Raw genomic sequence first — 23,862 nt, forward strand, 5'->3', positions numbered from 1 at the left:
CGATAGAAACAGCCTCGTGTTCCGATCTGCTGAAGTGCCCTTGAGCAGGGAAGACCTCTGACCCCCCTGCTGCCCTGCGGGGGGCGTAAAAGAACACGATCCCCCTGCAGTGGAACACCAGCAAAGGGAAAGTGAGAGGCAGAGGGGAGGGAAGGGGTGTGGGCTGGTGATGTCACACCTCCCAGACAAGCTGGGATTGGACCCTAATTAGAAGGAAAGCCATGCAGCAAACACACACACACACACGCGTCCTGCCTGCCCAAATAACAGCAGAGACGGTGAGAGGAGAGGACGCACACGCGCAGGAACACGCGCAGCAGCAGCAGCGGAGGATCGGGACGCTGCGCCACCGGCGGTGGAGTTTGTAAACCGCTCCTCCTCCTCCACCTGCTGAGGAGGGATCAGGAGAGCACAATATATAGTCCCACCCGAGCTCAAACCAAGGACGTTATTATTATTATTATTATCCCACAGGCTTTGGCTCCAAGTTGTTCCTCGTGCGTCGGCTGCTGCGCGCGAATGGCTTCGGTGCTTGAAAACAACGGGCGCGCGTCGGGCGCACAGGGCGGCCAGGTCAAGTGCAAACTGAAGCGCAGACGGAGGAGGCGATGCAAGAGAAAAGGTACAACTTTAACTTTTTCACGACCTCCCCGTGGATTCTATTCCTCCTCAAAGATCGTGCGTGCGTGCGCACCTTGGCGTCGGAGCGCGCGGAGCTGCTCCACTCCACGCGGTTCCCCCGGCACTCGGTGGGTGCGCACGGCCGCGTCCAGGTGTTGTCTTTGGTTTAGAATGGAAAACATGTGACGCATTGAAGTTTGGCTTCTTCTTCTTCTTCAGCGGCGTTTTCTTTTCTTTTCTTTTCTTTTTTTTTTTTTGTTTAAACCATATTTTTTTTTAGCGCGCGATGGAGATGAAGTCACTCCTGTAGGCGTTCGAAAGATTTAATGTCATACTTTGGAAAGTACACGCTCAACAGCTTATTTCTAACACATTTAATGAGTCAGTAAAAAGTATTCACACTATTAAACCAACATTACTCAAGCGTCACATTAAATAAATAGGTATAATTTAAATATGATAATTCTTATTTATTTTTTTATTTGGCATTTCTATCGGATTTATAGCTTCAACTCTTTTCTAAAAATAAAAAAAAACCTCAATCTTCACATTATAAACCTGCACTAGTGAAAAAAAGAAAGACTCCAAAATAAAAGGTTTAGCCCTTCTTCTTTTTCCTTTTATTAGCTTTTTATTCCAGTCTCTTGTCCACTCTTCTAATAAAGAAGAGAATTAACTGTAGAAATACTGTAAAACAGTCAATTATGGGAGTAATAAAAAGAGAAAAGCCTGCACAGTCCCAGCGACTGCAGCATCATTCATAACAAAAAAGCTTTTTAAAAAACAAAATGGAATGGATAAATCCAGTCTGTTTGGGGCTGTAATGGATGGGGTGCAAGAGGCTCATGTAAACAAATGCCCCTGTGTGTGGTTTCATATACAGCATCAACACAAGTGACGTTCAACTTATTCAGCATGGTTTTTAGTAAATAAAAACAAAAAAGGTGAAATTTCCTTATTTCACATCAATGTGATGGAGTTTGTGCATTTTCTTACATGTTTTTAACTGGTCCCAGTTGACAACACCACAGTCTTAAGCTTATCTCTGATTGATGAGTAATTTAAAAACTGTTTCTTTTTCTTATTCTCTAGTCTCTGCACTTGTAAAAAAAAAACAAAAAAAAAAAAACATGCAAAATGAGTATTTCATTTAAAATCACAAGTAAAACAGTTATTTTATCGTCTACAAAGGCTTTTTCAGCCATTCAGCCAAAAAAGAAATTTTTTTACAAAATGTGCTCGAGCAGAGGCCACAAATACATTTTCATCACAACTTTAACCAAACGATTGCATTTGTTCTTCTTTACAACAGATGATTAGACAAACCTCAGTGCTGTTTGTGCTTAAAATTTGACAAAGTGTGCTCGAGCAGAGGCTACGAATACATTTTCCTCCTTTTTGTCAGTCAAACGATTGCATTTGTTCTTCTTTACAACAGATTGAAACCCACATTGAACATATATTGACATGGCAGTCCTTTGAAATATGGAGGAACACCATTGGATGCTTCTAACCAGCATTCGTAAACACAAAGTACAGAGTGCGTTCCTCATTTCCATAACCTCTTGATTTTTAATAGCCCAAGTAATTGAGACAAGGAGACAATACATAAAATATAGCGCTGAGGCAAATGTATTTACATAATGGAAACGACAGAATTGGTTCCACAACATTAAGCATTGCATATGAGCAGCATTCCACAGTCACACACTGGCTGTCAGGAGACGCTGATTCCTCTCTGATAATAACACAGGACATTAGGAGCCGCTTCAGGGGCCGTGTTCTCGGAGAAAAGTGCTGCTGACCGCCGGCTGCATGCGAGTGCACACTCTCACCAGCACACACATTATTTCAGTCTGATAAAACACACACGGGCGTGCACGAGCACAATCTCTTGCATCTCAAATACCAAATGATCATCATCCTCTGAGATTTACGCACAATTGTTTTTGTCAATCCTAAAGCATAAAAGTAACGCACAGGGATTATTATGTGGCACTTGGGGTTTGATCCCTTGATTATTTGCAGATTATACAGATGGACTTGACTTGTGTCTGTGTGTGTGTGTGTATGTGTGTGTGTGCTTTCTAAAATGAAATTCTTTCCAATGACTTTAGTTAAATTTTCATTCTTCTACAAGTGTTTTTCATTGATTTTATTTTAAATGAACATAACAAATCACTGCACTGACATTTAGTTTGTACTCGTAGGTTAAATAAAGCTCGAAATTCCTTCATCAAATCCATCATCTGTGTCACTTTAGCTCAGTGGTTCCCAAACCTTTTTTTTTTTGGATCGTGACTCCATTTTATTATTTTAAATTTCTGCCGATCCAAAAGTCACTTCTTTTTTTTTTCTCTGCGCTAGCTCGGATATTTTTATAACTGTTATTTAATTTTAACTATGTTTATATTTGAGAAAGTGAAATAGAATAGTTGTTTTTGATTATGCGTGGTTGTAATTTGAAAAATTATTTAGAAAAATGTTTTTTTCAAGGACTCATTTTTAAAAAAATCATTTAATAGACATTTCAGGTGACCACATGTGGCCGGGGGGCCCACTTTGGCCCTTCACAGCATCCGATTCGGCCCTCAGGAGAAAGTGGAAAATGACAGAGAAAACATGACTTATTGTTTAAATTACCAAATCATTCAGTTGTAAATTTCTACAAAATCTTGCATTTTTTCTCAAATTATTCCACAACGTCTTCCAAAATAATAGTGTAAAAACAAAATAAAAAAAATCATAGTATATTTCAGTATCTGTCACTTATTGCTTCGATATCATTAATGCCTTCCATACTTTGTCAAATTTATAACTAGAAGTGCTAACTTAAGGACATTAATGTTGAAATTGTTTGTATTTTCACGCCTAAAACCTGTGGCCCGCTTGTGATGGAACTGGTCCGTATGTGGCCCTTGAACTAAAATGAGTTTGACACCCCTGCCATATGGGTCACGACCCCAAGGTTGAAAAACGCTGCTTTCGCTGCTGAGTTGATCCTCCTGTCAGTGTTTAGTGTGATCTAGATCTGTAACCAGTAAAACATATTTACATGTGTGTAAAGTTATGTTTTTATTATAAACCTGATCCCAGCTGTCAATCGTTGGTTTTGACCTTTTGGCAACGGGTGGCGTCTGCACCACAGACTCCTCCTCCTCCTTCTGCTGCTAGTCTTTTATGGAGCAAAATAAGCACCGTGTAGATTTATGGAGCAGCGTTATATTTTTTTTTTTTTACAGCCACACTTATCACGCCGCACTCTGACTACAGTATATCAGCGTATCATCAGCAGCGCCGCGGGGCCAAATGTGAGAAATTTATGTAGCAATTACTGTTTATGCTTCACGTGCATCAGGAGAGAGAGAGCGTGATGATGATCATGGTTGGAGTGGGAGGGATGAAGAGCAGCCAGGTAGAGCGTCTCATACATGAACTGATCTATGTTGAGCACTCCCGTTAGCTGACTCCACAGCGCCCCCTGCTTCCCACTCTGTGATGACGGGGCTGATGTAGGGAAAGGTCAAAGGTCAGCATGATGGCGCTGAGTCAGCGCTGCGTTTAAACATGAAGGGAAAACAAATTGAGTTCAGAGATGATAGTGGACGACGGTGTTAACATTTTTATTTGTTGACTATAGTAGCCAAAAGTTAGGATAAACTAGATTTTCAAAATATTATGAATAACAGACTTTTTACACTTTTTAGTTTATTCTGAGGGTCACATGATCAACATTCATGTCAGTCTTTAAGATAATGACATATCTGAGCATAACACAGGAAACAACAGTTAAACTGCCACAGAGTTTGTGGCAATTTTTTGGTAATTTTGTACATTTTTGTTGGCAATTTTTGTATATTGTTGTATATTTTTATTGTTTTTCATATTTTGTTTTTGTGTATTTTCTAACTAATTTTGTCTGTTTTTGGAGATCTTTTTGTCTTATTGGATGTTTAGTGTGTTATTAGTCATTTTTGTGTATTTTATTGTTGTTTTTTGTTTTAAAAAAATAAAAATTCTGCCATTTTAAGTTTGTATACATTTCTGTTTTTTTTATTTATTTGTGTTGTACATCATTCTGTTATTTTTGTGCGTCTTTGTTTTTTGTGTTTTGTATGTTTATTTTTTTAGATATATTTCTATTGTGTATATATATATATATATATATATATATTTTTTTTTTTTCTGTTATTTTCCTATATTGTTGTTTTGTTGATTCTTCTGTTATTTTTTGTTTATTTTCATGGTGTTTTCTGTCTATTTTTACTTTAGTTGGTGTTTAGTATCTCATTAGTCTTTTTTTGTGTCTTTTTGTTTCATGTATTTTGTATAAGTTTCTGTTATTTTTTAAATTAATTTCTGTTACATTTTAAATTAATTTCTGTTGTATATCTTTCTGTTATTTTTGTTCTGTGTAGTTCTGTTTTTTCCACTGTTTTGTTGTATATTTTTCAGTTATTTTGTGTGCTTTTTTGTCATGGTGGGTGTTTTTGGAGTCATTTTGTGTGTTTACTTGGGGACCACACATACACGTAGGCCAGGGGCCTGGACCTTCTGTTGACCGTGTCTGCTTTTGTGGGTCTGTAAGAAAATGATGTAAAACTATAGCATCTTGTGAGTTTTTGATTTTAATGGACCAACTGAAGTGTGTGTGTGTGGGCGGGGTCAAAGTGTGTGATGTTACATTTGATTCAGTCAGAATGTGTTTCTGTGTCGGTTTCCTTAAATCTTCTTAGAATAGTTGAAGACTTTTCACTGCTCTGACATTCAGAATTCTATGAAGAACAAATGTGACACAGAAACAGGCCAAGCTCTGCCACCACCTTCCTAATGTAGGTTCACTCCCAGCAGGGGGGGGATCAGGACCAGGAGGGGGGACGGGGACTCTTCCTGCCCAATGTCAGAACGTCTGTGCGTGCGTGTGTTTCTCTAGGAAACGTGACACACATTTGACAAATGAAACAGTGTTACAAACGTCTGCTTGGAAACGCTCCTGTCACGTTTGTTTGTGTTTGTGCTGATAACCGCATTAAGAGGCGCGACGAGAACACCGCTGGCATTTATGAGGTTAATGAAGGTCAGCGCCGATGGAGAACGGCGCAGGGCTCGTCGGTGTGTGCGCGCATGTCTGTGTGAATTTACAGGCACTTCCTGATTAAGGGATGTAGCTGTAGCGGCAGTTTTAGGACACGGCGTCCTCTAACTGACTGAGCGTTTAGCTGAGGGGAGAAGAAGAAAAAAAAAAGGTTATTATGACTTACTGTGGTCTCTTGAGGACGGCTGATAAAATGACCAAGGAAAGGGAATAGCACAACTTTAGCACATTAGCATAATTAGTAATTATCTTGTAATGGTCCCTCTTGGCTTCTTTTCCAGCTCGACTGTGAGAAATTGTGCTTAAAGTTCAGGCACAGAAAACAAATTCTAGTGCCAGAATGTATCAATGGGACACACACACACAAATACACAAAGCAATGACAAAAAAATAACACATTTCAGAGAAATACACAGGATGACTATAGTTCAATAAATACACACAAAAAACACCAACAACTTCCAAAACATACAAACAAACCCCCCCAAAAAAACACAAATGACTCCAAAAACATACACAGGATTACATATAATTAACACAGGAAACAGAATTTGTGTGTTTTTGTTGTCATTTTTTTTTTTTTTTTTTTATATCTGCCTGTTTTGGAAGGTGTTATAACTATTTTTACTGTCATTTTTGTGTATTTTTGTTGTTTTAACTGTTTTTTTTTCTCATTTTTTGGTCATTTTGTGTGATTTTTGTTAGTGTGTAATTTTTTTTAAGTAATTTTATATATTTTTTTATTCTTGTGTTTTTGTTTGTGGTCATTTAGTTTTTTTTGTTTATAAAACCTTTTTTTTGTAATTTTGTACATTTTAGTAATTTTTGTTGTATAGTTGTTTTCCTTTTTGTGTTTTTGGAGTTATTTTGTGCATTTACTTTGGGGATTGGACTAAAATAAGTCCTTATGTGGCCACCAGTTACTCATGTCTGTTCTAAGACGTTCTTTGCTCGGCGATAACTAATCTAAAATTCTGTGTTTTCTTCTTAAAAATGAGATCAAGTGTCTTGTAATGGTTTCTCTTGGCTTCTTCTCCAGCTCGGCTGTGAGAAATCATGCTTTCGGGCACAGAAATAAAATTCCACCCTTAATGCTGGAGAGGCTGATGTCTGTTATGGATTACTTCTTTTTTTCGTCCACAGTATGAAAAGTTATCACATTATTTACAAAATTTCAACAACTCAAAACGATGTCAAAAAATAACACAAAACTTCAGAGAAATACACTAATTTGACTATAGTGATACCGATGGGCGACAAAAAGAATAAATTGGCGCAATAAACACACAAAAAAACACACTTGAGAAAGACATAAAATTACAAACCTACATAACTTCCAAAACCGGCAAACGAAACCCCTCAAAAAAGCATAAATGACTCCCAAAATACACAAAACCACTATAAAAACAGGGAATATATCAACAAATGCTCAAAAAACCCCACAAAATAACAACAAATACACAAGAAATGTAATCTAAAACACAAAATAATTCTAGACATCCATAATGACAACAAAAACATGCAAAACACTAATAAAAAAACTCTAAAATGGCAGAAAAATATTCAAAATGACTCCAGAGATGTAGAAATGACTTCCAAAATACACACACCTACTATAAAAAACATCAAAAAAAACAACAAATACACACAAAAAACATATAAAAAGCCACAAAATGACACAGAACACACAATAATTCTAATCGAGAACATACAAAACAACAGAAAAATGCAGAAAACAATTCCCAATATCCAAACCTTTGGAGAATAGCTACAAAGCACAGATGCAGATTTAAAAGATTCAAAAGGTGACGCTGGAGTTAATTACTAAGTTGTTTGATGACTCCCTCAGTTTGAAAGATAAGTGCATTACTCACATGGCAAATAATGTCACACACATTACCATGACGACGGGAACGCACAAGTTTAATCAAGTTAGTCATTGTGTTCCACGCCATCAGTCTGTGGCTGTCGGCGTCTTTAACTTAGACGTGTGCGTGTGTGTTACACACACACAGCATCGTAAGTCAGCAGGATGTTCACTTCCTGTCAGCATTTGAGCCCGTGAAGGCGTCCGGACGACGTGAGAGACTGTCAGCACAGTTTGGTGTTAAACGTAAAGACACTAAAGGGTTAAACGCAGCTAAAAAGTGCAGCTATTTAGGGTCGTACGCCTGATAAATCTACACATTATTTCTGATTTATTGGAAGCTTCACACTTGAATTCACTCTCCTGATGCCTCGCCCTCTGAGAGGATTCTACTCTTTTCTGTGGAATATTCTGGATGTTTTCATTCATTGAGTTTTTGACTGATTGACCTGGACAATGTCAGACTGATGTACCAGAGCACCTGATGAGCACAGAACTGACTAGCAGTCAAAGCACAAGGAATCAAAGAAAAGGAGACTTTTTATAAAAGTGAAACATTAAAGTCAGAGTAAAGCAGAAATAAATGTGTTATGAGTTTGTCACACCACAGAAACATGCAGCATTGACCACTGAGCCAAATTTGAAAGATGAAGAAAAATCACTCAGTGCTAGGGCTGGGTGATTTGAGATTCAATTTTTTATTTAAATTTTTTTTCAATGCACCTAAAAATGACTGCAGACATCAGATATATTGTCAAAAGTGCAACTTTATTGCTGTGATTGTCCTCAAGAGTTAAAATACATAGAACAATCCCAAAATAAAAAGTTAATGAGGCCTTAGTCATTCATCAATTTCAAGCTTTAACCCAGGTTTAAGCAAAAGTGTAACAGCAACTTCACAGTAGCTTAAATTTTCTGATTAAGAAATCAGATAACTACATATTTTATAACATATAACAGTACAATTAAAAAAAAATAAACTCTTCCGTTAACATCTCAGCATAGTGTAAATAAAAAAATGCCTGTGGCACACATATAGGGTAAACAAAGAGGGGGCAGGGTCACATTGCGCTACGGTAACCCACAAGGGACAGAATGCAGAAAAGTCCAAAAAAACTGGTGGGTCCTACTAAGTATATACAATTAGTTCTCAAAATTATGGAAAAACAAGCACTACTCTCTGCTCTGAAACGCTGGGGACGTGTCAGTTCGAGGCACTGGAACCACGCCCACGTTCGAGAAGGACACCGCCTCCTTACTGTGTCTATGGGGGAGAGCAGTGTGAAAACAGCTCCAGCGTCAATAGTGCTTTTCCCATTGATTTTCCAAAAGTGCTCGTATCTGGCCAAACAAGGTGTCAGCGGAAAGGTCTGCTCCGCCCGAGTCTGAATATGTGCATCCCTCCCACAAGAGGGGATAAAAGAAAATTGTGGTGTATAAAAGTGCTAATTTCATGGAAAATGTGGCACCAGTGGACACGTTTTATTCCCGAGTCTGAATATGTGGTTTGTTTTTGACTAGGGGCCAAATTGCCCCCCCTGGAGGCCGCGGAAGTTAGGTGTGCTTCAGCAACAGGGTTGGGTTTATTCTAATGAGGGCTCTGTTACGTAACGCGGCTATGATTTTCTGACCCGCCCATTATATCCTTAACACAGAAATCTGAAACACAGTTTGTGAAGCCTAGCGCCACAATTACATTATAAATGGTTGAATGGCTTTTTACATGTTTTAAGGAATACATTTATGACCTATTTAATGTGTTTAGAAGAAAATAACTGGATTTGCTTTACACAGTCTTTAAAGATTGAGTGACTTATACTTTAGTGATACTTTTTATGCCTTTCCTCCCATGTCAGCACAGCTATGTCATATTGTGTTAAAGCTGAAAGGTTGAAACGTCTCCATTTTATGTTTCCGGAAAAGAAGTTAAAAAAAAAAACTTGCAAGAGAAATTAATCTCAATATAATTCTCCTGGTTAAAGGTTATAATAATAATAATAATAATAATAATAATAATAATAATATATCAGTATATTGTGTTTCTATTGTATTATCTTTCCCAAAAATTACATTAATAGGGATTTTCATAGTGGTACAAGTGAAAGTCAAGGGCAAACAGAGATGAGCAACTTTTATCACAGCAGGGCCACAAAAATGTGAAGTATCAGATCTGAGGGTCACATCATCAATATTTATGACCAATCAGAGCATTAATACAGGAAGGAACAAATGGTGATGTAGTGTTGTGTTTTTGTATATTCATTGTCCGGTACTTTTTTTTGTGTGTTTTTCAAAGCAATTGTTTCTGTTTTTGGTGTAATTTTGTGTGTTTGCCTGTTTTGGAAGAAATGTTATATATTTTTCTGTCATCTTTGTGTATTTTTGGTTATTTGTTATAGAATTTTCTCTCATTTTTGTGTTCATTCAGTTTGTGTTTGAGTAATTGTGCATTTTGTGATAATTGTGTACATTTTTGTTATTTTCATGCATAGTTGTTTTTGGAGTTATTTTGGGGACTGGACAAATGTCTAAATAAGGCCACCTGTTACCATATTTGTTGTAGAACGTTTTTTGCTCGTTTTATTTCTAGCTTTGTTTCACATAGTTACACACACCAAAAATTTAAATAAACGAATCTAAAATACTGTTTATTGTTTATTCTCTGACACAAAATGTCTTTAAGACAGTGAGAGAAACAGTGTAGTGGACTATCCCACACACACTGCTGTAACGACTTACCACTCGTACGATGTGAAGCCTTTGCTAACAGCGAGGAATATCCCCACACTTTGTGGTGGCAAACATTTCTTCAGTTTATGATCCTAATTAGCTCTAACTGTGCCATCATCCCTGAGTCATCACGCCTGGAGAGAGGCCAGAGAGTTTGACGGTCGCCACTTTCACACTCGCTGCATCCCTGCGTCTCCCTCTACCTTTCCGTCTCATATTTAACCTCCTTTCTCTACATTTAGCTGCTCACAATTGTTGTACCGACTCACTGCTTGCAGCACAATGTTTGCTATCGTGTCAAAGGAAAATGATTAAACAAAGTGTTTGAATATGGTTCCCATAAGAGCCTTCGATTGTGTTCAGAGTGAAAGCAGAATAAATCAAAGCAGAATCAAACTTGTGCACCAAGTTCTTTTAGTCTTCTTTTTGAAAAAGATGTTGGTTTCATTTATTCAGACAACTTTTTTCACAAAATGTACTTTGATCTCCTGACATGTTTGGACTGTCGACTGCCAGTCTTCTTCAGAGGCATCTGCTGGTTGCTTTGATGTGTCCTTGACTTCTGTGTAATAATTCCAGCAAGTTCTTTTTGTCTACTTTTTAAATAATGTTACTTTTATCAAAGAAAATTTACCGAAAGCATTTGGCTCAAAGAAATGAAACCTCAACATATTATTCAATTATTATTGAATGTTACTTCAGCATAATAATTCCAGCAAGTTATTGTTGTCTTTTTGAATAATGTGTTACTTTGATCTCCTGACAACAAGAGATCAAAGTAAATTTCCTGAAAAAAAGTTGTCTCAATAAATGAAACCTTAACATATTATTCAAACATACAAAATTAACTTGCTGGAATTATTACTTGCGCGAAATAATTCCAGCAAAATATTTTTGTCTTTTTGAGTAATATGTTGCGTTGATCTCCTGACGTAAACATGTCAGATCAAAGTACAATTCCTGAAATAAATTAATTAATCCTTAACATATTTATTAAAAAAACAGACAAAAAGAACTTGGAATTAATACGTGGAAGTCAAGGACGCATCAAAGCGATCAGCAAACGCCTGTGAAGAAGACTTGGCAGCTTCCGGTCGAAACATGTCAGAAGATCAAAGTAAATTTCCAGAATAAATGAAGCCTTAACCTATTGTGGACTGATATCATACCTCAGGCCTTTTACTCCTCAACTAAACACGCACTGTGCTGACACGGCTAAGTTTACACTCTCTCAGCCTCATCATGAAATCATGAAATTGGATGAAGCAGCTTAACTCTCGCCGTCCCGTCTCACGCCATCAGACTGGCCGCGGCAATTTGAGATAAGGTTAATGAAGGGACTTTAGCCATGCATTGACTCGTACTTATTGCCGGTAGGAGGGGGTGGAGCTAAGCAGCTAAGGGGTGCTAACAGCATTTATTTCCATTAATAAGATGAAGCGTTTTACAAGACATCCTCTCCTGAGGACAACAACCTCCAACTAGTCTGGTTCACACATGCAGCAGCACCAGCACTAGCAGAAGTAGTAGTACCACCAGTAGTAGGCCTTTCTCCAGAGTAACTTGACTTAACCTTGACACAGCTCAACACTACTCTGCCTGCGATGGGCACTTAATCATTCTAATCACTGCCGTCCATCATCTGTAGGTAATTATTGTGAATCTGCACTGCAGTGGAAGCTCCAAGGATCATTCTACAGTTAGCATGATGCTCACTTGTGTTTTGAAGTCTGTTTTTCAACATCTCAGTAAAAGTGATTTTGATTTTCTGTATGAAATAGTCCTTTATCCGGTTTCAGAGTTTAAAGCTGCAGTATGTAATTATTTTTTTTTGTGCATTATTTGATCAAAAATTCATAATCATCTTTGAGCATAATCCAAAGTGTTCTGAGTGAATCTCTTGTCCTTCTCCTGGCCCTGTCAATTAAGGTTATAAATACAGGAGCGCGACGTTGGACTTCAGCTAATCAGAGATCTTTCTACCAACAGGGTGATCCCATGAGCTGTTTTAAGCATTACTATTGGCTGCTCATCAAAAGCGAATGCACGTTCACAATCTGAGAGTAGTGAAATTGTGATAGAAGTTTCCATCGTGGCTTTTGGCACAGCGGTTACACGGCAAAGCAAGAGGAAAAAAGGAAGACTGACGTGGAGAAGCAACAGATTAAAGGCACAAACGTCTTCACTAGGAACGGAGTCCACGGAGATCACTCTGACTCTGTGCACAGATTGAAAGCGGATCGCTCGCACTGTCTGCCCTACACACCGAGTCGGAGAGAGCGAGTGATAACGGGAGCGTGGAGCGTCTCACGATTCTACAAACTGCAGCTTTAACATTTGTTTTGTCTTTCTTTTTTTTAGCGTAGATGAATTTACTAGCCTTAAAACTTTCTAAAGTCATACCAAACATGCTAAATAGGGTTAACGGAGTGTTAAGCTGAAATCGCACCTGATTACATCACAAGATACTTGTTGTGTGTTAGCTACACTGGCTAATTGAAATGTGTGATTTGTTAGATAGCTTTATCTATATATTTATATGGTCCTAAAACATGTGAGAGCTAAGTCCGTGTCACAAAACTGAATGAATGTTTCCACACAGCCGTAAGGTTACGTAGCGCTAGATTATCAGCAAAATTTGACATAGTTTTCCGTTTGTTGCCCTTGCTAGACTTTCAGTTGCCTGTTTTCTGGGGAAAAAATGTCTTATAAATGTGTTCTGTTGTTCTCAAACATGCATGTGAGGTATATTTGTGTCATATTGGTGCTGATTTTAACTGAAGAGAAACTGTTTGATTGTTTTGTTTGATGTTTCTGAACATGAATTTCGTGTGTTTTCTGTTTGTGTGAACTAGCACTAAAATAATGAGGAAATCACACAAAAAACAATAAATTAATTTATGTGACAGACGTGAAAACCTGTGAGACATGGTTGGGTATGGATCCCTTCATGGTTTGCAATCATTGGGAGTTTTTTTTTTTTTTTTTCCTGTGAAGCTTAACAAAGGAGAGCAGTGTTGTGGTTTCAGTGGTGACCTTGTAAGCTGATGATCTACATGGCAACCTTCAGACAGTTATCTATATTTTTAGTCAATTTATTTTAGGGCTGCTAGTAATATCAGAACTGTAGAAATAGTGTCTAATAAATGGGATGAAGTTTAATCCTTGTGATGAGTGTTTTGAGGACATTCCAACATGCCAGAATGGCTGTAGCGCTCTGGAGCACAAGTGGTGTGTGTGCGTGTGCGCATGCGTGCAAGATAGATAAAGAGACGGTGAGAGTTAAAGGCAGAATGTGATCCCAATCCTTTGTGTTTTAGTTTATGAGCACTTTCACTTTTTGGGGTTGGGGTCGGTGGCGGGATGCGCTGGGTGCTCGGCTGCTTGAGGCTTCCTCGGATGTGTGTGTGGGGGGCGGTGGCTGCCTCTCGGCCTGGGATTTCGGGGGTGTCTGGGGGGCTGCTCGGCCGTGGGGGGTGGCCTGGGGATCCCTGGCCCCCACTCTTTCTGCTGGCCTGGCTGCATCTGCGGGCCCGGGGCAGTTCCTGGGTTTGCGGTAGCAGATTTTGCACATATACTGGTCTACGATGCACTGGCACGCCTTGGGATGTGGGATGAAACTCATACTGGGCTTAAGTTTAGACACGTTAATCCCAAATACCTGCTTTAGGTACTACCACTCACTCATTCCCCCTGTCCACAGCCACCAACTTTATAGCTAAGCTTCTCACTTGTCACTATACTGGCTTGATTACACAACATAATAAGCACAATATGTCCTACAACTTCACATCTCACCCTCACTGTAAAATAATCTATTCTTCCCCACCCTTTATATTTCCTACCTTGAGTCTCTCCTCCCTGCCCCCTTCACCTAGGTGTAACACTGCTCTCCCTTTTTATATCCTCCCTATAATAAAAGATTTCTTACCCTTCCTTGGGGAGGGCTGGTGATGGTCACAATTAAGCAACAAAATAAATAAATAAATTTTATTGCAATAACAAAACATGCATTGCTGTCTCATAATGATTGCACTTCTTAGTAGTGTTGACCTTTGACAGCATGTGCGGACAAGGTAAAATAAATATATATATAGGTATATATAGAATAATCTGATCATTAACACGGGAAACATTTATTTTGTGTGTATTTGTCACAATTTTCATATATTTCCCTGTCATTTGTGTGTCATTGTTGTTTTGCGTGTTTTTAGATTCCTTTTTTGCTGTCATTTTGTATATCATTCTCTCATTCTGTGTGTTTTTGTGATCTGGGTTTTGTGATTTTTGTTCTCATTTTGAATATTTTTTCTCCTTTTGTGTGTTTTTGTATGGTTAGCTTTTGTGTTTTGGGAAACAATTTTGTCATATTGTAGTTTTAAAGTCCTTTTTATGGATTTTAGTATATTTATGCTGCGGTATTGTGTATTGCCCTTCTTTTGTGTCTTTGTTATTGTTGTTTTAAGTGTATTTGGAGTAATTTTGTGCCATTTTGTCATTTCTTTTCTTGGTTTTGTGTATTTGAGTCATTTCTTATATTTTTGTTCTCATTTTGCATATTTTTGTGTGTTTTTGTAGTGGTCTTGTCTGTTTTGGGAGTAATTTTTTTTTGCAATTCTGTTATTTTTATGTGTTTTTGCTGTGGTTTTGTGGTTTTTGAGAGTGATTTTTTTTTTTTTTTTTTTTTTTCTCCATGAGGGCAGCACATGTTTTCACTCTACTTGGTGTTGGAGCTTCTTAAGTATGCTATTATTATTAAACTGGTCAAATAATTCCATTTATTATTTTTTATCTTGGTGTTTTCATTATAGATGCTATAAATAACTAATGAAATCCGGTGTTTTCTGTACAATGCACATGGATTTCTCTTTTATTCCTGCCGCAGGAACATTTACTTACTATTAACTTACTTCATCATGGGGGAAATATGTGTTTGCTGTATATCAAACCTCTAAACAGCTGCGTGTTAGATTAGTGTGGAGGATGGAATTGCCTAATGGGAGATGACTGCACTGATAGTGCCACGTCATTTTATTCCTTGCTTGATTATTCTGCTCACATGTCAGTAATAAATAACAGCTTTTTTCCTCCTCACGGGAGGCTTATCTTAAGAATCCTTTAAAAGCTATTTAGCAAGACAAGTCTTTGCCTGCATTGACTTTGTGTGATATTGTGTGAGTGTGTGAGGGGTTTTATTCACTTCCTGTCTGATCTGTGGAATATTCCAAGTTTTTCTTAGCAGTCACACAGCATTGTGTTTACTTTTCCTCTTTCCTGCGCTGGTTTTGATTTGTACAGCTTGAAGTGCTGAAGCATAATAGATGTGTTTGCGTTCTGTGGGGAAACTGAAAGTTCCGATCGCTCATGCGTTGCTTTCGATAGCTCAGAGTGTATTTGGCTGTGGCCAGATAAGGCCTGAGTATACATCCACTGTGATTCACTTGGACTGTTGGTACACACATGGTGCTTTGGCATCATGGAGGATTGCATTCCCACCTCTGTCACAGTGCTGTGGGGCTGTTGGAGGGTGAAGGGTGAGTGAGGCCTCCAGGCTGGTGTGAAGGACACAGAGAGGATGTGTGTGTGTGTGTGGATGAAAGGGTTCATGATATGTTGGTAGCGTTTGTACATCATCATGGTGTGTGTTACTTGTACATATCAGGGTTCTCGCCAGCGCTGTTGAGCGTAGGGGCCCCAGACGTTGTACATTTGCTCGCCTACAGAGCAATAGCGCCCCCTAGGTTAAATTTTCAGCAAGTTGGGGAGAATTTCTGTTGTTTTTTTTTTTTTTAATTGGTACTTTCGTAATAATTGTTACACACTTGGACACAAAAGGGACTTCCAGCCATGCACGGGTTGTTTAAAGTCTCTTTTTTAATCTCCATAACCGAGAAACACATCCATCAGCCGCACCGGCAATTTAATACAGGCGATCTGCTCGGATGCCCCTGTCTTTACCCGAGGCGCCAGAGGACCCCTGCAGCCACTTAGCTTAGTAAAATTTGAAAAGCGTGTCTTGGAATCACTTTTTTGAATAAAATATAATTTATTGTATATACAGTGTGTGAGTATTTATTAGTGGAGGACATATATATATATATTTTTTAATATACTGCCGTACCGGTGTATTTGATTACACAACTTTGGGAATGCTACACTGCGTTTCAGACTAGACCCTTTTCAACGTTGAACTTCTTAATAGGAAGGTAAACAGTAGCGCTCTGGTGTTAGTTAAGGTGTAAATCATACGTGTAAATGGATAAAAAAAAACACAATCAAAAGCTCTGAAGCTACACGTGATCATGTACCTGCGCGCACATTTCTCTGCTACAGGAGACAACACTCACAGACATGGAGGCACGGTTAGCTTAGCATGTCGGCTGTCTGCAGTAATACACAAAAAGAGAGCAAATGATCGCAATTTGTAATTCCAATAACGCAGAAATAAGTCCTTGTGGAGCTCTAAACAAAACACTACCTTATTCACCATAAGAAACCACCACACCACTGCTGCAGTTAAAACTAGAAATCAAGCTAATGCTGAAGCTAAGCTAGCACGGCAAAGAGCCATTGAGCTGCTGTTGCAAACTTGTTTTACTACTAGAGTGGAATTATTCTATAATATTTACTCATCATGACAGTAAAATAGACCATCCTAAGTTAATCTACTGCAGTAATTCCTCAACGAGTAGAAAATGCTGTGGACACCAAAAAAAATCCCTCATATACTGTGAAACCGTTAGAATTTAGAAAAATAGGGCTCTAGGGCTCATTGCACGGACGGCATCAAAGAAAGGCGATCTGGCGCGCTCTGGGGTGCACGGTTGGTGCGCTCGGGGGCCGGCGGGGCGACTTGCAGCATCCCCTTGGTGCCCTCGGCAACTATGGGCGTGGTCGTCGTCCCTGGGGGCGCTGCTCTTGGTGCTGCTTCTGTTCCGGGTCCTTCTGGCCTGGGGTCTGGTCCCTGCTAGCTCTGGGCCCACCAGCGGGCGCCCGCCAGCTGCCCATTTGGCGCGGCTCTGGCCGTCTGCTGGGCGTGGGCCTTGGCTCCTCTGGTGGGGTCTCGGGCGTGGGGCTCTCTGGGCCCTCCCCTCAGGGGGTTGGGTGCTTGGCTGTGTGTGGGTGGGGGGGCAGGATGCTGGTGGGGGGCCTTGGAGTTGGGGGTTGGCGTCGGTGGCGGGATGCGCTGGCTGCTCGGCTGCTTGGGGCTTCCTCGGTCCAAAAAAAAAAAGACAATCACAAGATCACTCGAAATTATGAATGAGATTTGACATCCGGCCGTTTGCTACACATGCTAAAGCTAACATTAGACTACCGGTTTAAAAGTGAAAAATATGGTGGCATAATGTTTAATGGAACTGATTTTGCGTAAGACTTCCATCTCTCAAACCGTTTACAAAGACAATTTGCTTTTTAAATGCATATTTTCCCAAAACATGCCACCAAATCTGATTTTATTTTATTTATTTTGCCTATATGTAGCCTGTAATCTAATCTGTTAAAGACAATTTGAGCAAAACAAACCCGTTTTTTGAAATGTCTCTTTCATAGATAAACAAATAAATAATGCCTTTTTTATTTTCAATGTATTAGTAGTTGTTTTTTTTTGTTTTTTTAGTTCTGATCATAGATTTAAGGCAAATTTATGAAAGGAAACCTTATCCTAACATGTAGCAGTTTTTTATTTGTACATAATCAGGTGATTTTAATGAAAAAAACTAAACAAAATGGGGACAAGACGCTAATGACAAAATGTTTTTCTTTTTAAAATTCATCACAGCTCCTGCCTGAGGTCTTTAAATGTGAGTTGCCTCAGGTCCTCAAATGTGTCATTAAATTCAAATTAGAGTGGGTGAAAAAGTCTCTTTTAATGTGTGCAAACAATAAGCCAAATCAAAGCAGTGATGTGAGAGAGTTCTCTGCACTAAACTCACTGTGGCCTGTTGGTTTTACAGTGGAACGGCACAGCCACAATTCGCTTTAATGATAATTGCTCCGACGATAGCAGCGATAATCCTCGCGCTATTCCTGCTGACTGCGGAGAGACAGCGCTTTGTTCTGCGCTCCCCCCTATTAGTGTGATGGAGGTTCATTTTAATTTGAATGGAACATCAGCTGGATAAGAGAGACGCGCTCCCTCGCTCACTGGTGTGTGTGCAGCGGCTTGTCTGGGAAGGAATCAAGCAGAGAGAGAAATGCCTGTGTGAGAGAGAGAAAGAATGCAAGGATGAAATGATGCAATGATAGCGTAGCACCCACAATATGATGACCTGCTCCTCAGCATCTGATCCACAGCGTTTCTCCTCGTCGGCTTCAAAAACTGAGTTAGAGGAAAAATAAAACCTTAGAGCCTGTTCACCCCCAGCATCTTTTCCCCGAAAATCACACCCCCATAACAAATCATGTTTTTCAAAGCTTCGACATGAACCAACTATTTTTCATATTGAAGTAGGACCCTTAGTGGTTACAGTTGATGTGAAATTTTGTAAATATATGATACTAAGTGACAATAAATCAGAAATCTGTAGTACGCCCAAAAAACTGCAGAGTTTTACATGAAATATAAAGCCAATTCTCAATAGGGAAGGCTACAAAGGCAGACATAATTTAACTAATGTATGGACATCAACCGCAGCACAAGTTTGGTAATAATAAACAATAGGCCAAAAAAAGTTCAAGCTTTCCACAAGTTTAGGAAAAAGTGTGTGACTGTAATATGTCCGTCAAATTGATTCCAGTCATTAGTTTTATTCTAACCAGTGGATGGTGCATTTTGGCTTGATTTCGTATTACATTTGTGTGTCATTGTTGTGTTTTGTGTTTTTTAAGGCCTTGTTTTGGTGTTTCTGTTATTTTGTAAATCATGCTCTCATTTTTTTTTGTGTGTATTTTTTTTTGTCATTTTGAAAAATGTTTTATTTTTGTCTTTTTGTATAATATTTGTTGTCCGCCATATTTTAAGGGACTTTTGTTTATATTAGTAGTATTGTGTTTTTTAAGTAATTTTTTTTAAATTTGTTTTGTGTTTTTTTGCTTTCTTTTGGTTATGTTTTGTATTTCTGTTGCCCTTTTCTGTACTTTTTGTAATTTTGCATGTTTTTGGTGTCATTTTATGTAATTTTACTACTGTATTTTCCTTTAAATGTATTTGTTTTCAGTCATTTTATGACATTTAGTCATTCTGGACTGTTAGTTGCAGGTCAAGCTATTTATTTCACCGTATTACTGATACACAAAGTAAAGTGATGGATATCAGTCCCTGCATAATATTAAGAAAATCTTGTGGAATGATTTGAGGGAAATTGCAGGATTTTGGAAAAACTAAGTTTTCCTAACGATTTGTGATTGATAATGATTTGAGTTTTATTGATTTAGCTGGTACCGTAATATACACAATTTTTACTTTGTCCCACAGGTCACATTAGATTTGGCCCCCTGACCTTGAGTTTAACACATGAGCAAAGGTGGAATGAGCTTTATTTACATTAGAAATTTTAAAACTAGTATTAAAATAACTTCCATAATATTTAATTAATGACAGTAAAGAATGAATCATATCCTCAGTATCACTACTGAAGCTCCCACAGTGGCACATTGTCATTTCTGCTGCTTGTATAAAGCAAAGCCAACTATAAAACACAAGCGAAAAGCACACAGTGTGGCTCTATCTGTGCTGCTGTCAATGATGCCCCAAAGACAATCAGCTTTTATTACACAGCGTGTCACAGAAACACTCTCACAGGGTGTCAGGAAAGCATTACCACTCACTCACTTCATTCCTTTAATCAGAATCAGAAATCAGAATCAGAAATGTTTTAATGGCCTCGTACAGTTTTTAGGACAGTACAAGGAATTTGTCTTGGTAGTCGGTTCAAGTGGAGTTCCTTACTTTTCCTCAACATTCTACATGTTACCAAGACATAAAACAACCCAAAACTCTTTTTCCATAACTGCTTCCATCCTGTAATATTTTGATTTAGAATTCTGGCTGTTTTTAGGCGACCCTGGTGTCCTCTGAGTTCCGTTCCTTTAAGGCCGACGTTGTTGTTTAACGGACCAGCAGTAAAAATACCAGCCAGTTTGTCATCGCTCTGACTGCAGGGCTATCTAAATAACAGGCATCATCACATTCATCCTGAGCAGGGTGAGAGATGGATGCCCTGATTGTCTCCAGGTCACAATCCATCAATCATCAGGGTCTCATGGTTCACTCGGAGGTCAAGGGACCATTTTTCTTCGAGCAAGTACTGTACATCTATCTATTGCACACGCCCACTCAGCCTCAGACCCTTACCTCAGGACAATCTGTGCATGGAATTCTACATGCTGCAGCTTCTATAGAGTCAGTGTAATCATATTAGCATTTATATTCAAAGGTTTACATTTGTTTACCACATGCAGCCCTCGGTCTAATTCTGTGCGGAGTGTGGACCCCAAAGCAACTGCAAAACATGACTTCAAAAACACACAAAATGACTTGAAAGCAATGAAAACACACAAAATTACTATAGAAACACATACAATTGCACCAAAATGCAGAAAATGACACAAAAACGAGAGCAAAAAGCACAAAACAACAATAATACACAAAACAACTCCAAAAACAAACACAGAAGGGCAGAAAAACAAACAAAAATGACAGAAAAATACATAGAATGACAACTGTTTTGCGCCTTGTTGCATAGGCTACTTATACCTTCATTTTTTTCTTTAAGTATGTAAATAATTTTTTCCTGTTCTATATATATATATATATATATATATATATATAAAAGCTAGGGCCCAATCTCAAGAAAAAAAAAAAAGGAAATTGCGACAGATACAAAAAATGACAAGAGGCAGACATTCGTTGTTAAGTGTTAGCAACAAATGTCCACCACTAGTGTATGTGCGTAAGCGCACATTAGTGTTTGTGTGTGCGTAAGCGCACATTAGTGTTTGTGTGCGCGTGCACCATGAATGTTTGTGTGCGCGTGCATCACGAGTGTTTGTGTGTGTGTGCATCACAAGTGTTTGTGTGCGTGCACCACGAGTGTTTGTGTTGGCGCATTATGGTTTGTGTGTGTGCGCACCACTAGTGTTTGTGTATGTGTGCACCAAGAGTGTTTGTGTGTGCGCACCACTAGTGTTTGTGTTGTCGCATTTCGGTTTGTGTGCGCGCACCACAAGTGTTTGTTCGTAGGCCCGCATGAGTGTTTGGTGTTATTGTGCGCACGCAGAGTGAGTGTGTGTGTGTGTGTGTGTGTGTGTGTGTGTGTGTGTGTGTGTGTGTGTGTGTGTGTGTGTGTGTGTGTGTGTGTGTGTGTGTGTGTGTGTGTGTGTGTGTGTGTGTGTGTGTGTGTGTGTGTGTGTGTGTGTGTGTGTGTGCGTGCACGCCTTTTGCACACCAGTGTGACTTGTGTGCGCAAACCTTGCGTGAGAGGCATTTTTATTTCAGTTTATTCAGCTTAAGCAGGGTTTAAATGTGCTTTATAGATAAACTGTTTTTAAAAAAATCTGATTCATCGATTAATCGATTAATTTATTATTGATTATGAAAGTAATCATTAGTTGCAGCTCTAATTGAGTATAGACATTATTGGTTCTATCTTGAACTACTACCTCATGACTGTAGCTGTGTAATGAGTGAGAGGGCATATGGATGTGCTCTTTGTTAGAACCAGAGAAAGCATTATCATTAGTGGGGCTGCACTAAAGAACCAGCCAGGCCTGAACGCTGAATACATTCATTGTCTTTCATTTCCACTCATTAGTCTCCTGTAATAAAGCAGGCCACTCTGCTCACAGCAAGAATTCACTTTTTTAACAGGACACTTTTCTCAGCTGTGAGCATCACCTGCTCGGAGGACCAAAAAAAAACCTGAAACATTAATGATCCCTGAGGGGAAATGGAAGTGTTGCAGCTGCAGCTTGTGAAAAATAGATACAGTGAGGACATGAAGAATCATGGGGAGCATCGAAGGAGCCCAAAATTTATTTTGGAAAAGCTCAGTCATCTACAATTGGATTATTTCATTATAAAAAAATACCTGAAAACAAGCACAATGCGGCCCTCAGTCTAAGTTTATGTAGCCCCCAAATTAAATGCACAAAACAAAAAAAAATGCACAAAATAACTCCTAAAATGCATGAAAATACAGGGAAATATACAAAATGACTCAGACACCAGAAATCACAATAAAAACACACAAACCATGCAAATACATGAAAAATGAAAAAAAAAAAAAAAAATTAGAATTACAACAAAAAACGGAAAAACCTCCCAAAAAATAACAGATAAATAAAAGTATACAAAATAACTCCAAAACATATTCTTGTATTTTTGCTCAGGCAGAAAAACAAGACACGGAAATGCCTCACAAGCTTGTTTTGGGACAATATGGTGCATTTACACTGTTACACTGTTTTAAGTTTACTGGAAACATGTGATTGAATGTCTAGAAAGTGTAGTTGGCAAATGTGTCTAATTCTGTCCATACCCTTGTTTAAAATCTCTGGCTATGTGTAATGAATAGATTGATCATTAGGGATGCACCGAATATTCGTTGGCTGAAAATATTTGGCCGAATATTGCAAAAAGAGCAACATTCAGCCTTCGGTTTTGTGAGTTAAAAGCAAGGCGGAATAGTAGTGTGTGACGCAATGACTCAATCAAACAACGTGCAGTGATTTTGAGTCAGAAAAGTGTGTGCGCGTTGCTGCAGGAGCAACAGCTCCTCCTTTCCGCACACAAACACACAGACTCTCTCCTTACCACTTACTAAAAGTAGGAAGCTGTCTATTTCCACAACCGAGTCTGTTGTTAACGCTGTGAGCCACGATTCCGTAAACATCTCCATCGTTTCCTCCTCAGTTCACAAGTGATGTCGGGTCTCGCTACATTGGTTGGTGTAGCATTAGCACAGAGTGCTAACAGCTGATATGTGTGAACAATGGGTATGTGGCTCCAAGCAGTGACTCCCAAAATGATCGGCAGCAGACGTTTGGGCGTCCAGTAGTGCAGTTTGTATTCACATATACGCAATAAAGTATAATATATATTCTATATTAAACTTTATTTGAAGGACTAATAAAAATGAAACACTTTGTTGTGCCTTTTTATGAAAAGCAAAGGCTACTGGAATATTTAAAAAATGTCATAATATTCAATAAACATGTACTTTCTTTAAAAAACATGCCTAAACATGTATTCTAGACTATTTATGCACTATTTGAAAAAATTGTAAAAAACTTAACCGCATTTGATATTCAGTTTTCGGCCAAGCGTTTATATTTTATTCAGCTTCGGCCAGAAATTTTTGTTTTCGGTGCATCCCTATTTATCATGTTATCCTGTGATTAAAAATGAATGCAGGGCTTCATCTGAAGTGTGTTTTAATGTGTTGTGATGAACTAGTGGTTCAGATTCTGATCTGGTCATCTGGTTATCTGGTGACACATCACAGCAGAAGCATCTACAATCACACGGTTCAGCAGGATTTCGTGCGTTCACTCATTTGCGGTAATTCAATGTTTTACAAATAATGTATTGGGACCAGGGTTGGAGTCA

At 38.7% G+C, this 23,862-nt stretch overlaps 1 protein-coding gene across 1 annotated transcript in view; it reads left to right on the forward strand.

Moving 5' to 3' along the window:
* The first annotated feature begins 282 nt into the window (after window positions 1–282).
* The window catches only part of adarb2 (adenosine deaminase RNA specific B2 (inactive)), a 314,585-nt gene continuing 291,005 nt past the window's right edge, over window positions 283–23,862 (forward strand). The window contains 1 exon segment of the mRNA XM_028434799.1: window positions 283–622. Within this exon segment, the coding sequence (XP_028290600.1) occupies window positions 520–622 (103 nt within the window). The 5' untranslated portion in view covers window positions 283–519.

The sequence above is a fragment of the Gouania willdenowi genome, chromosome 20 (assembly GCF_900634775.1).
Source record: "Gouania willdenowi chromosome 20, fGouWil2.1, whole genome shotgun sequence".
In the NCBI taxonomy this organism is placed as follows: domain Eukaryota; kingdom Metazoa; phylum Chordata; class Actinopteri; order Blenniiformes; family Gobiesocidae; genus Gouania; species Gouania willdenowi.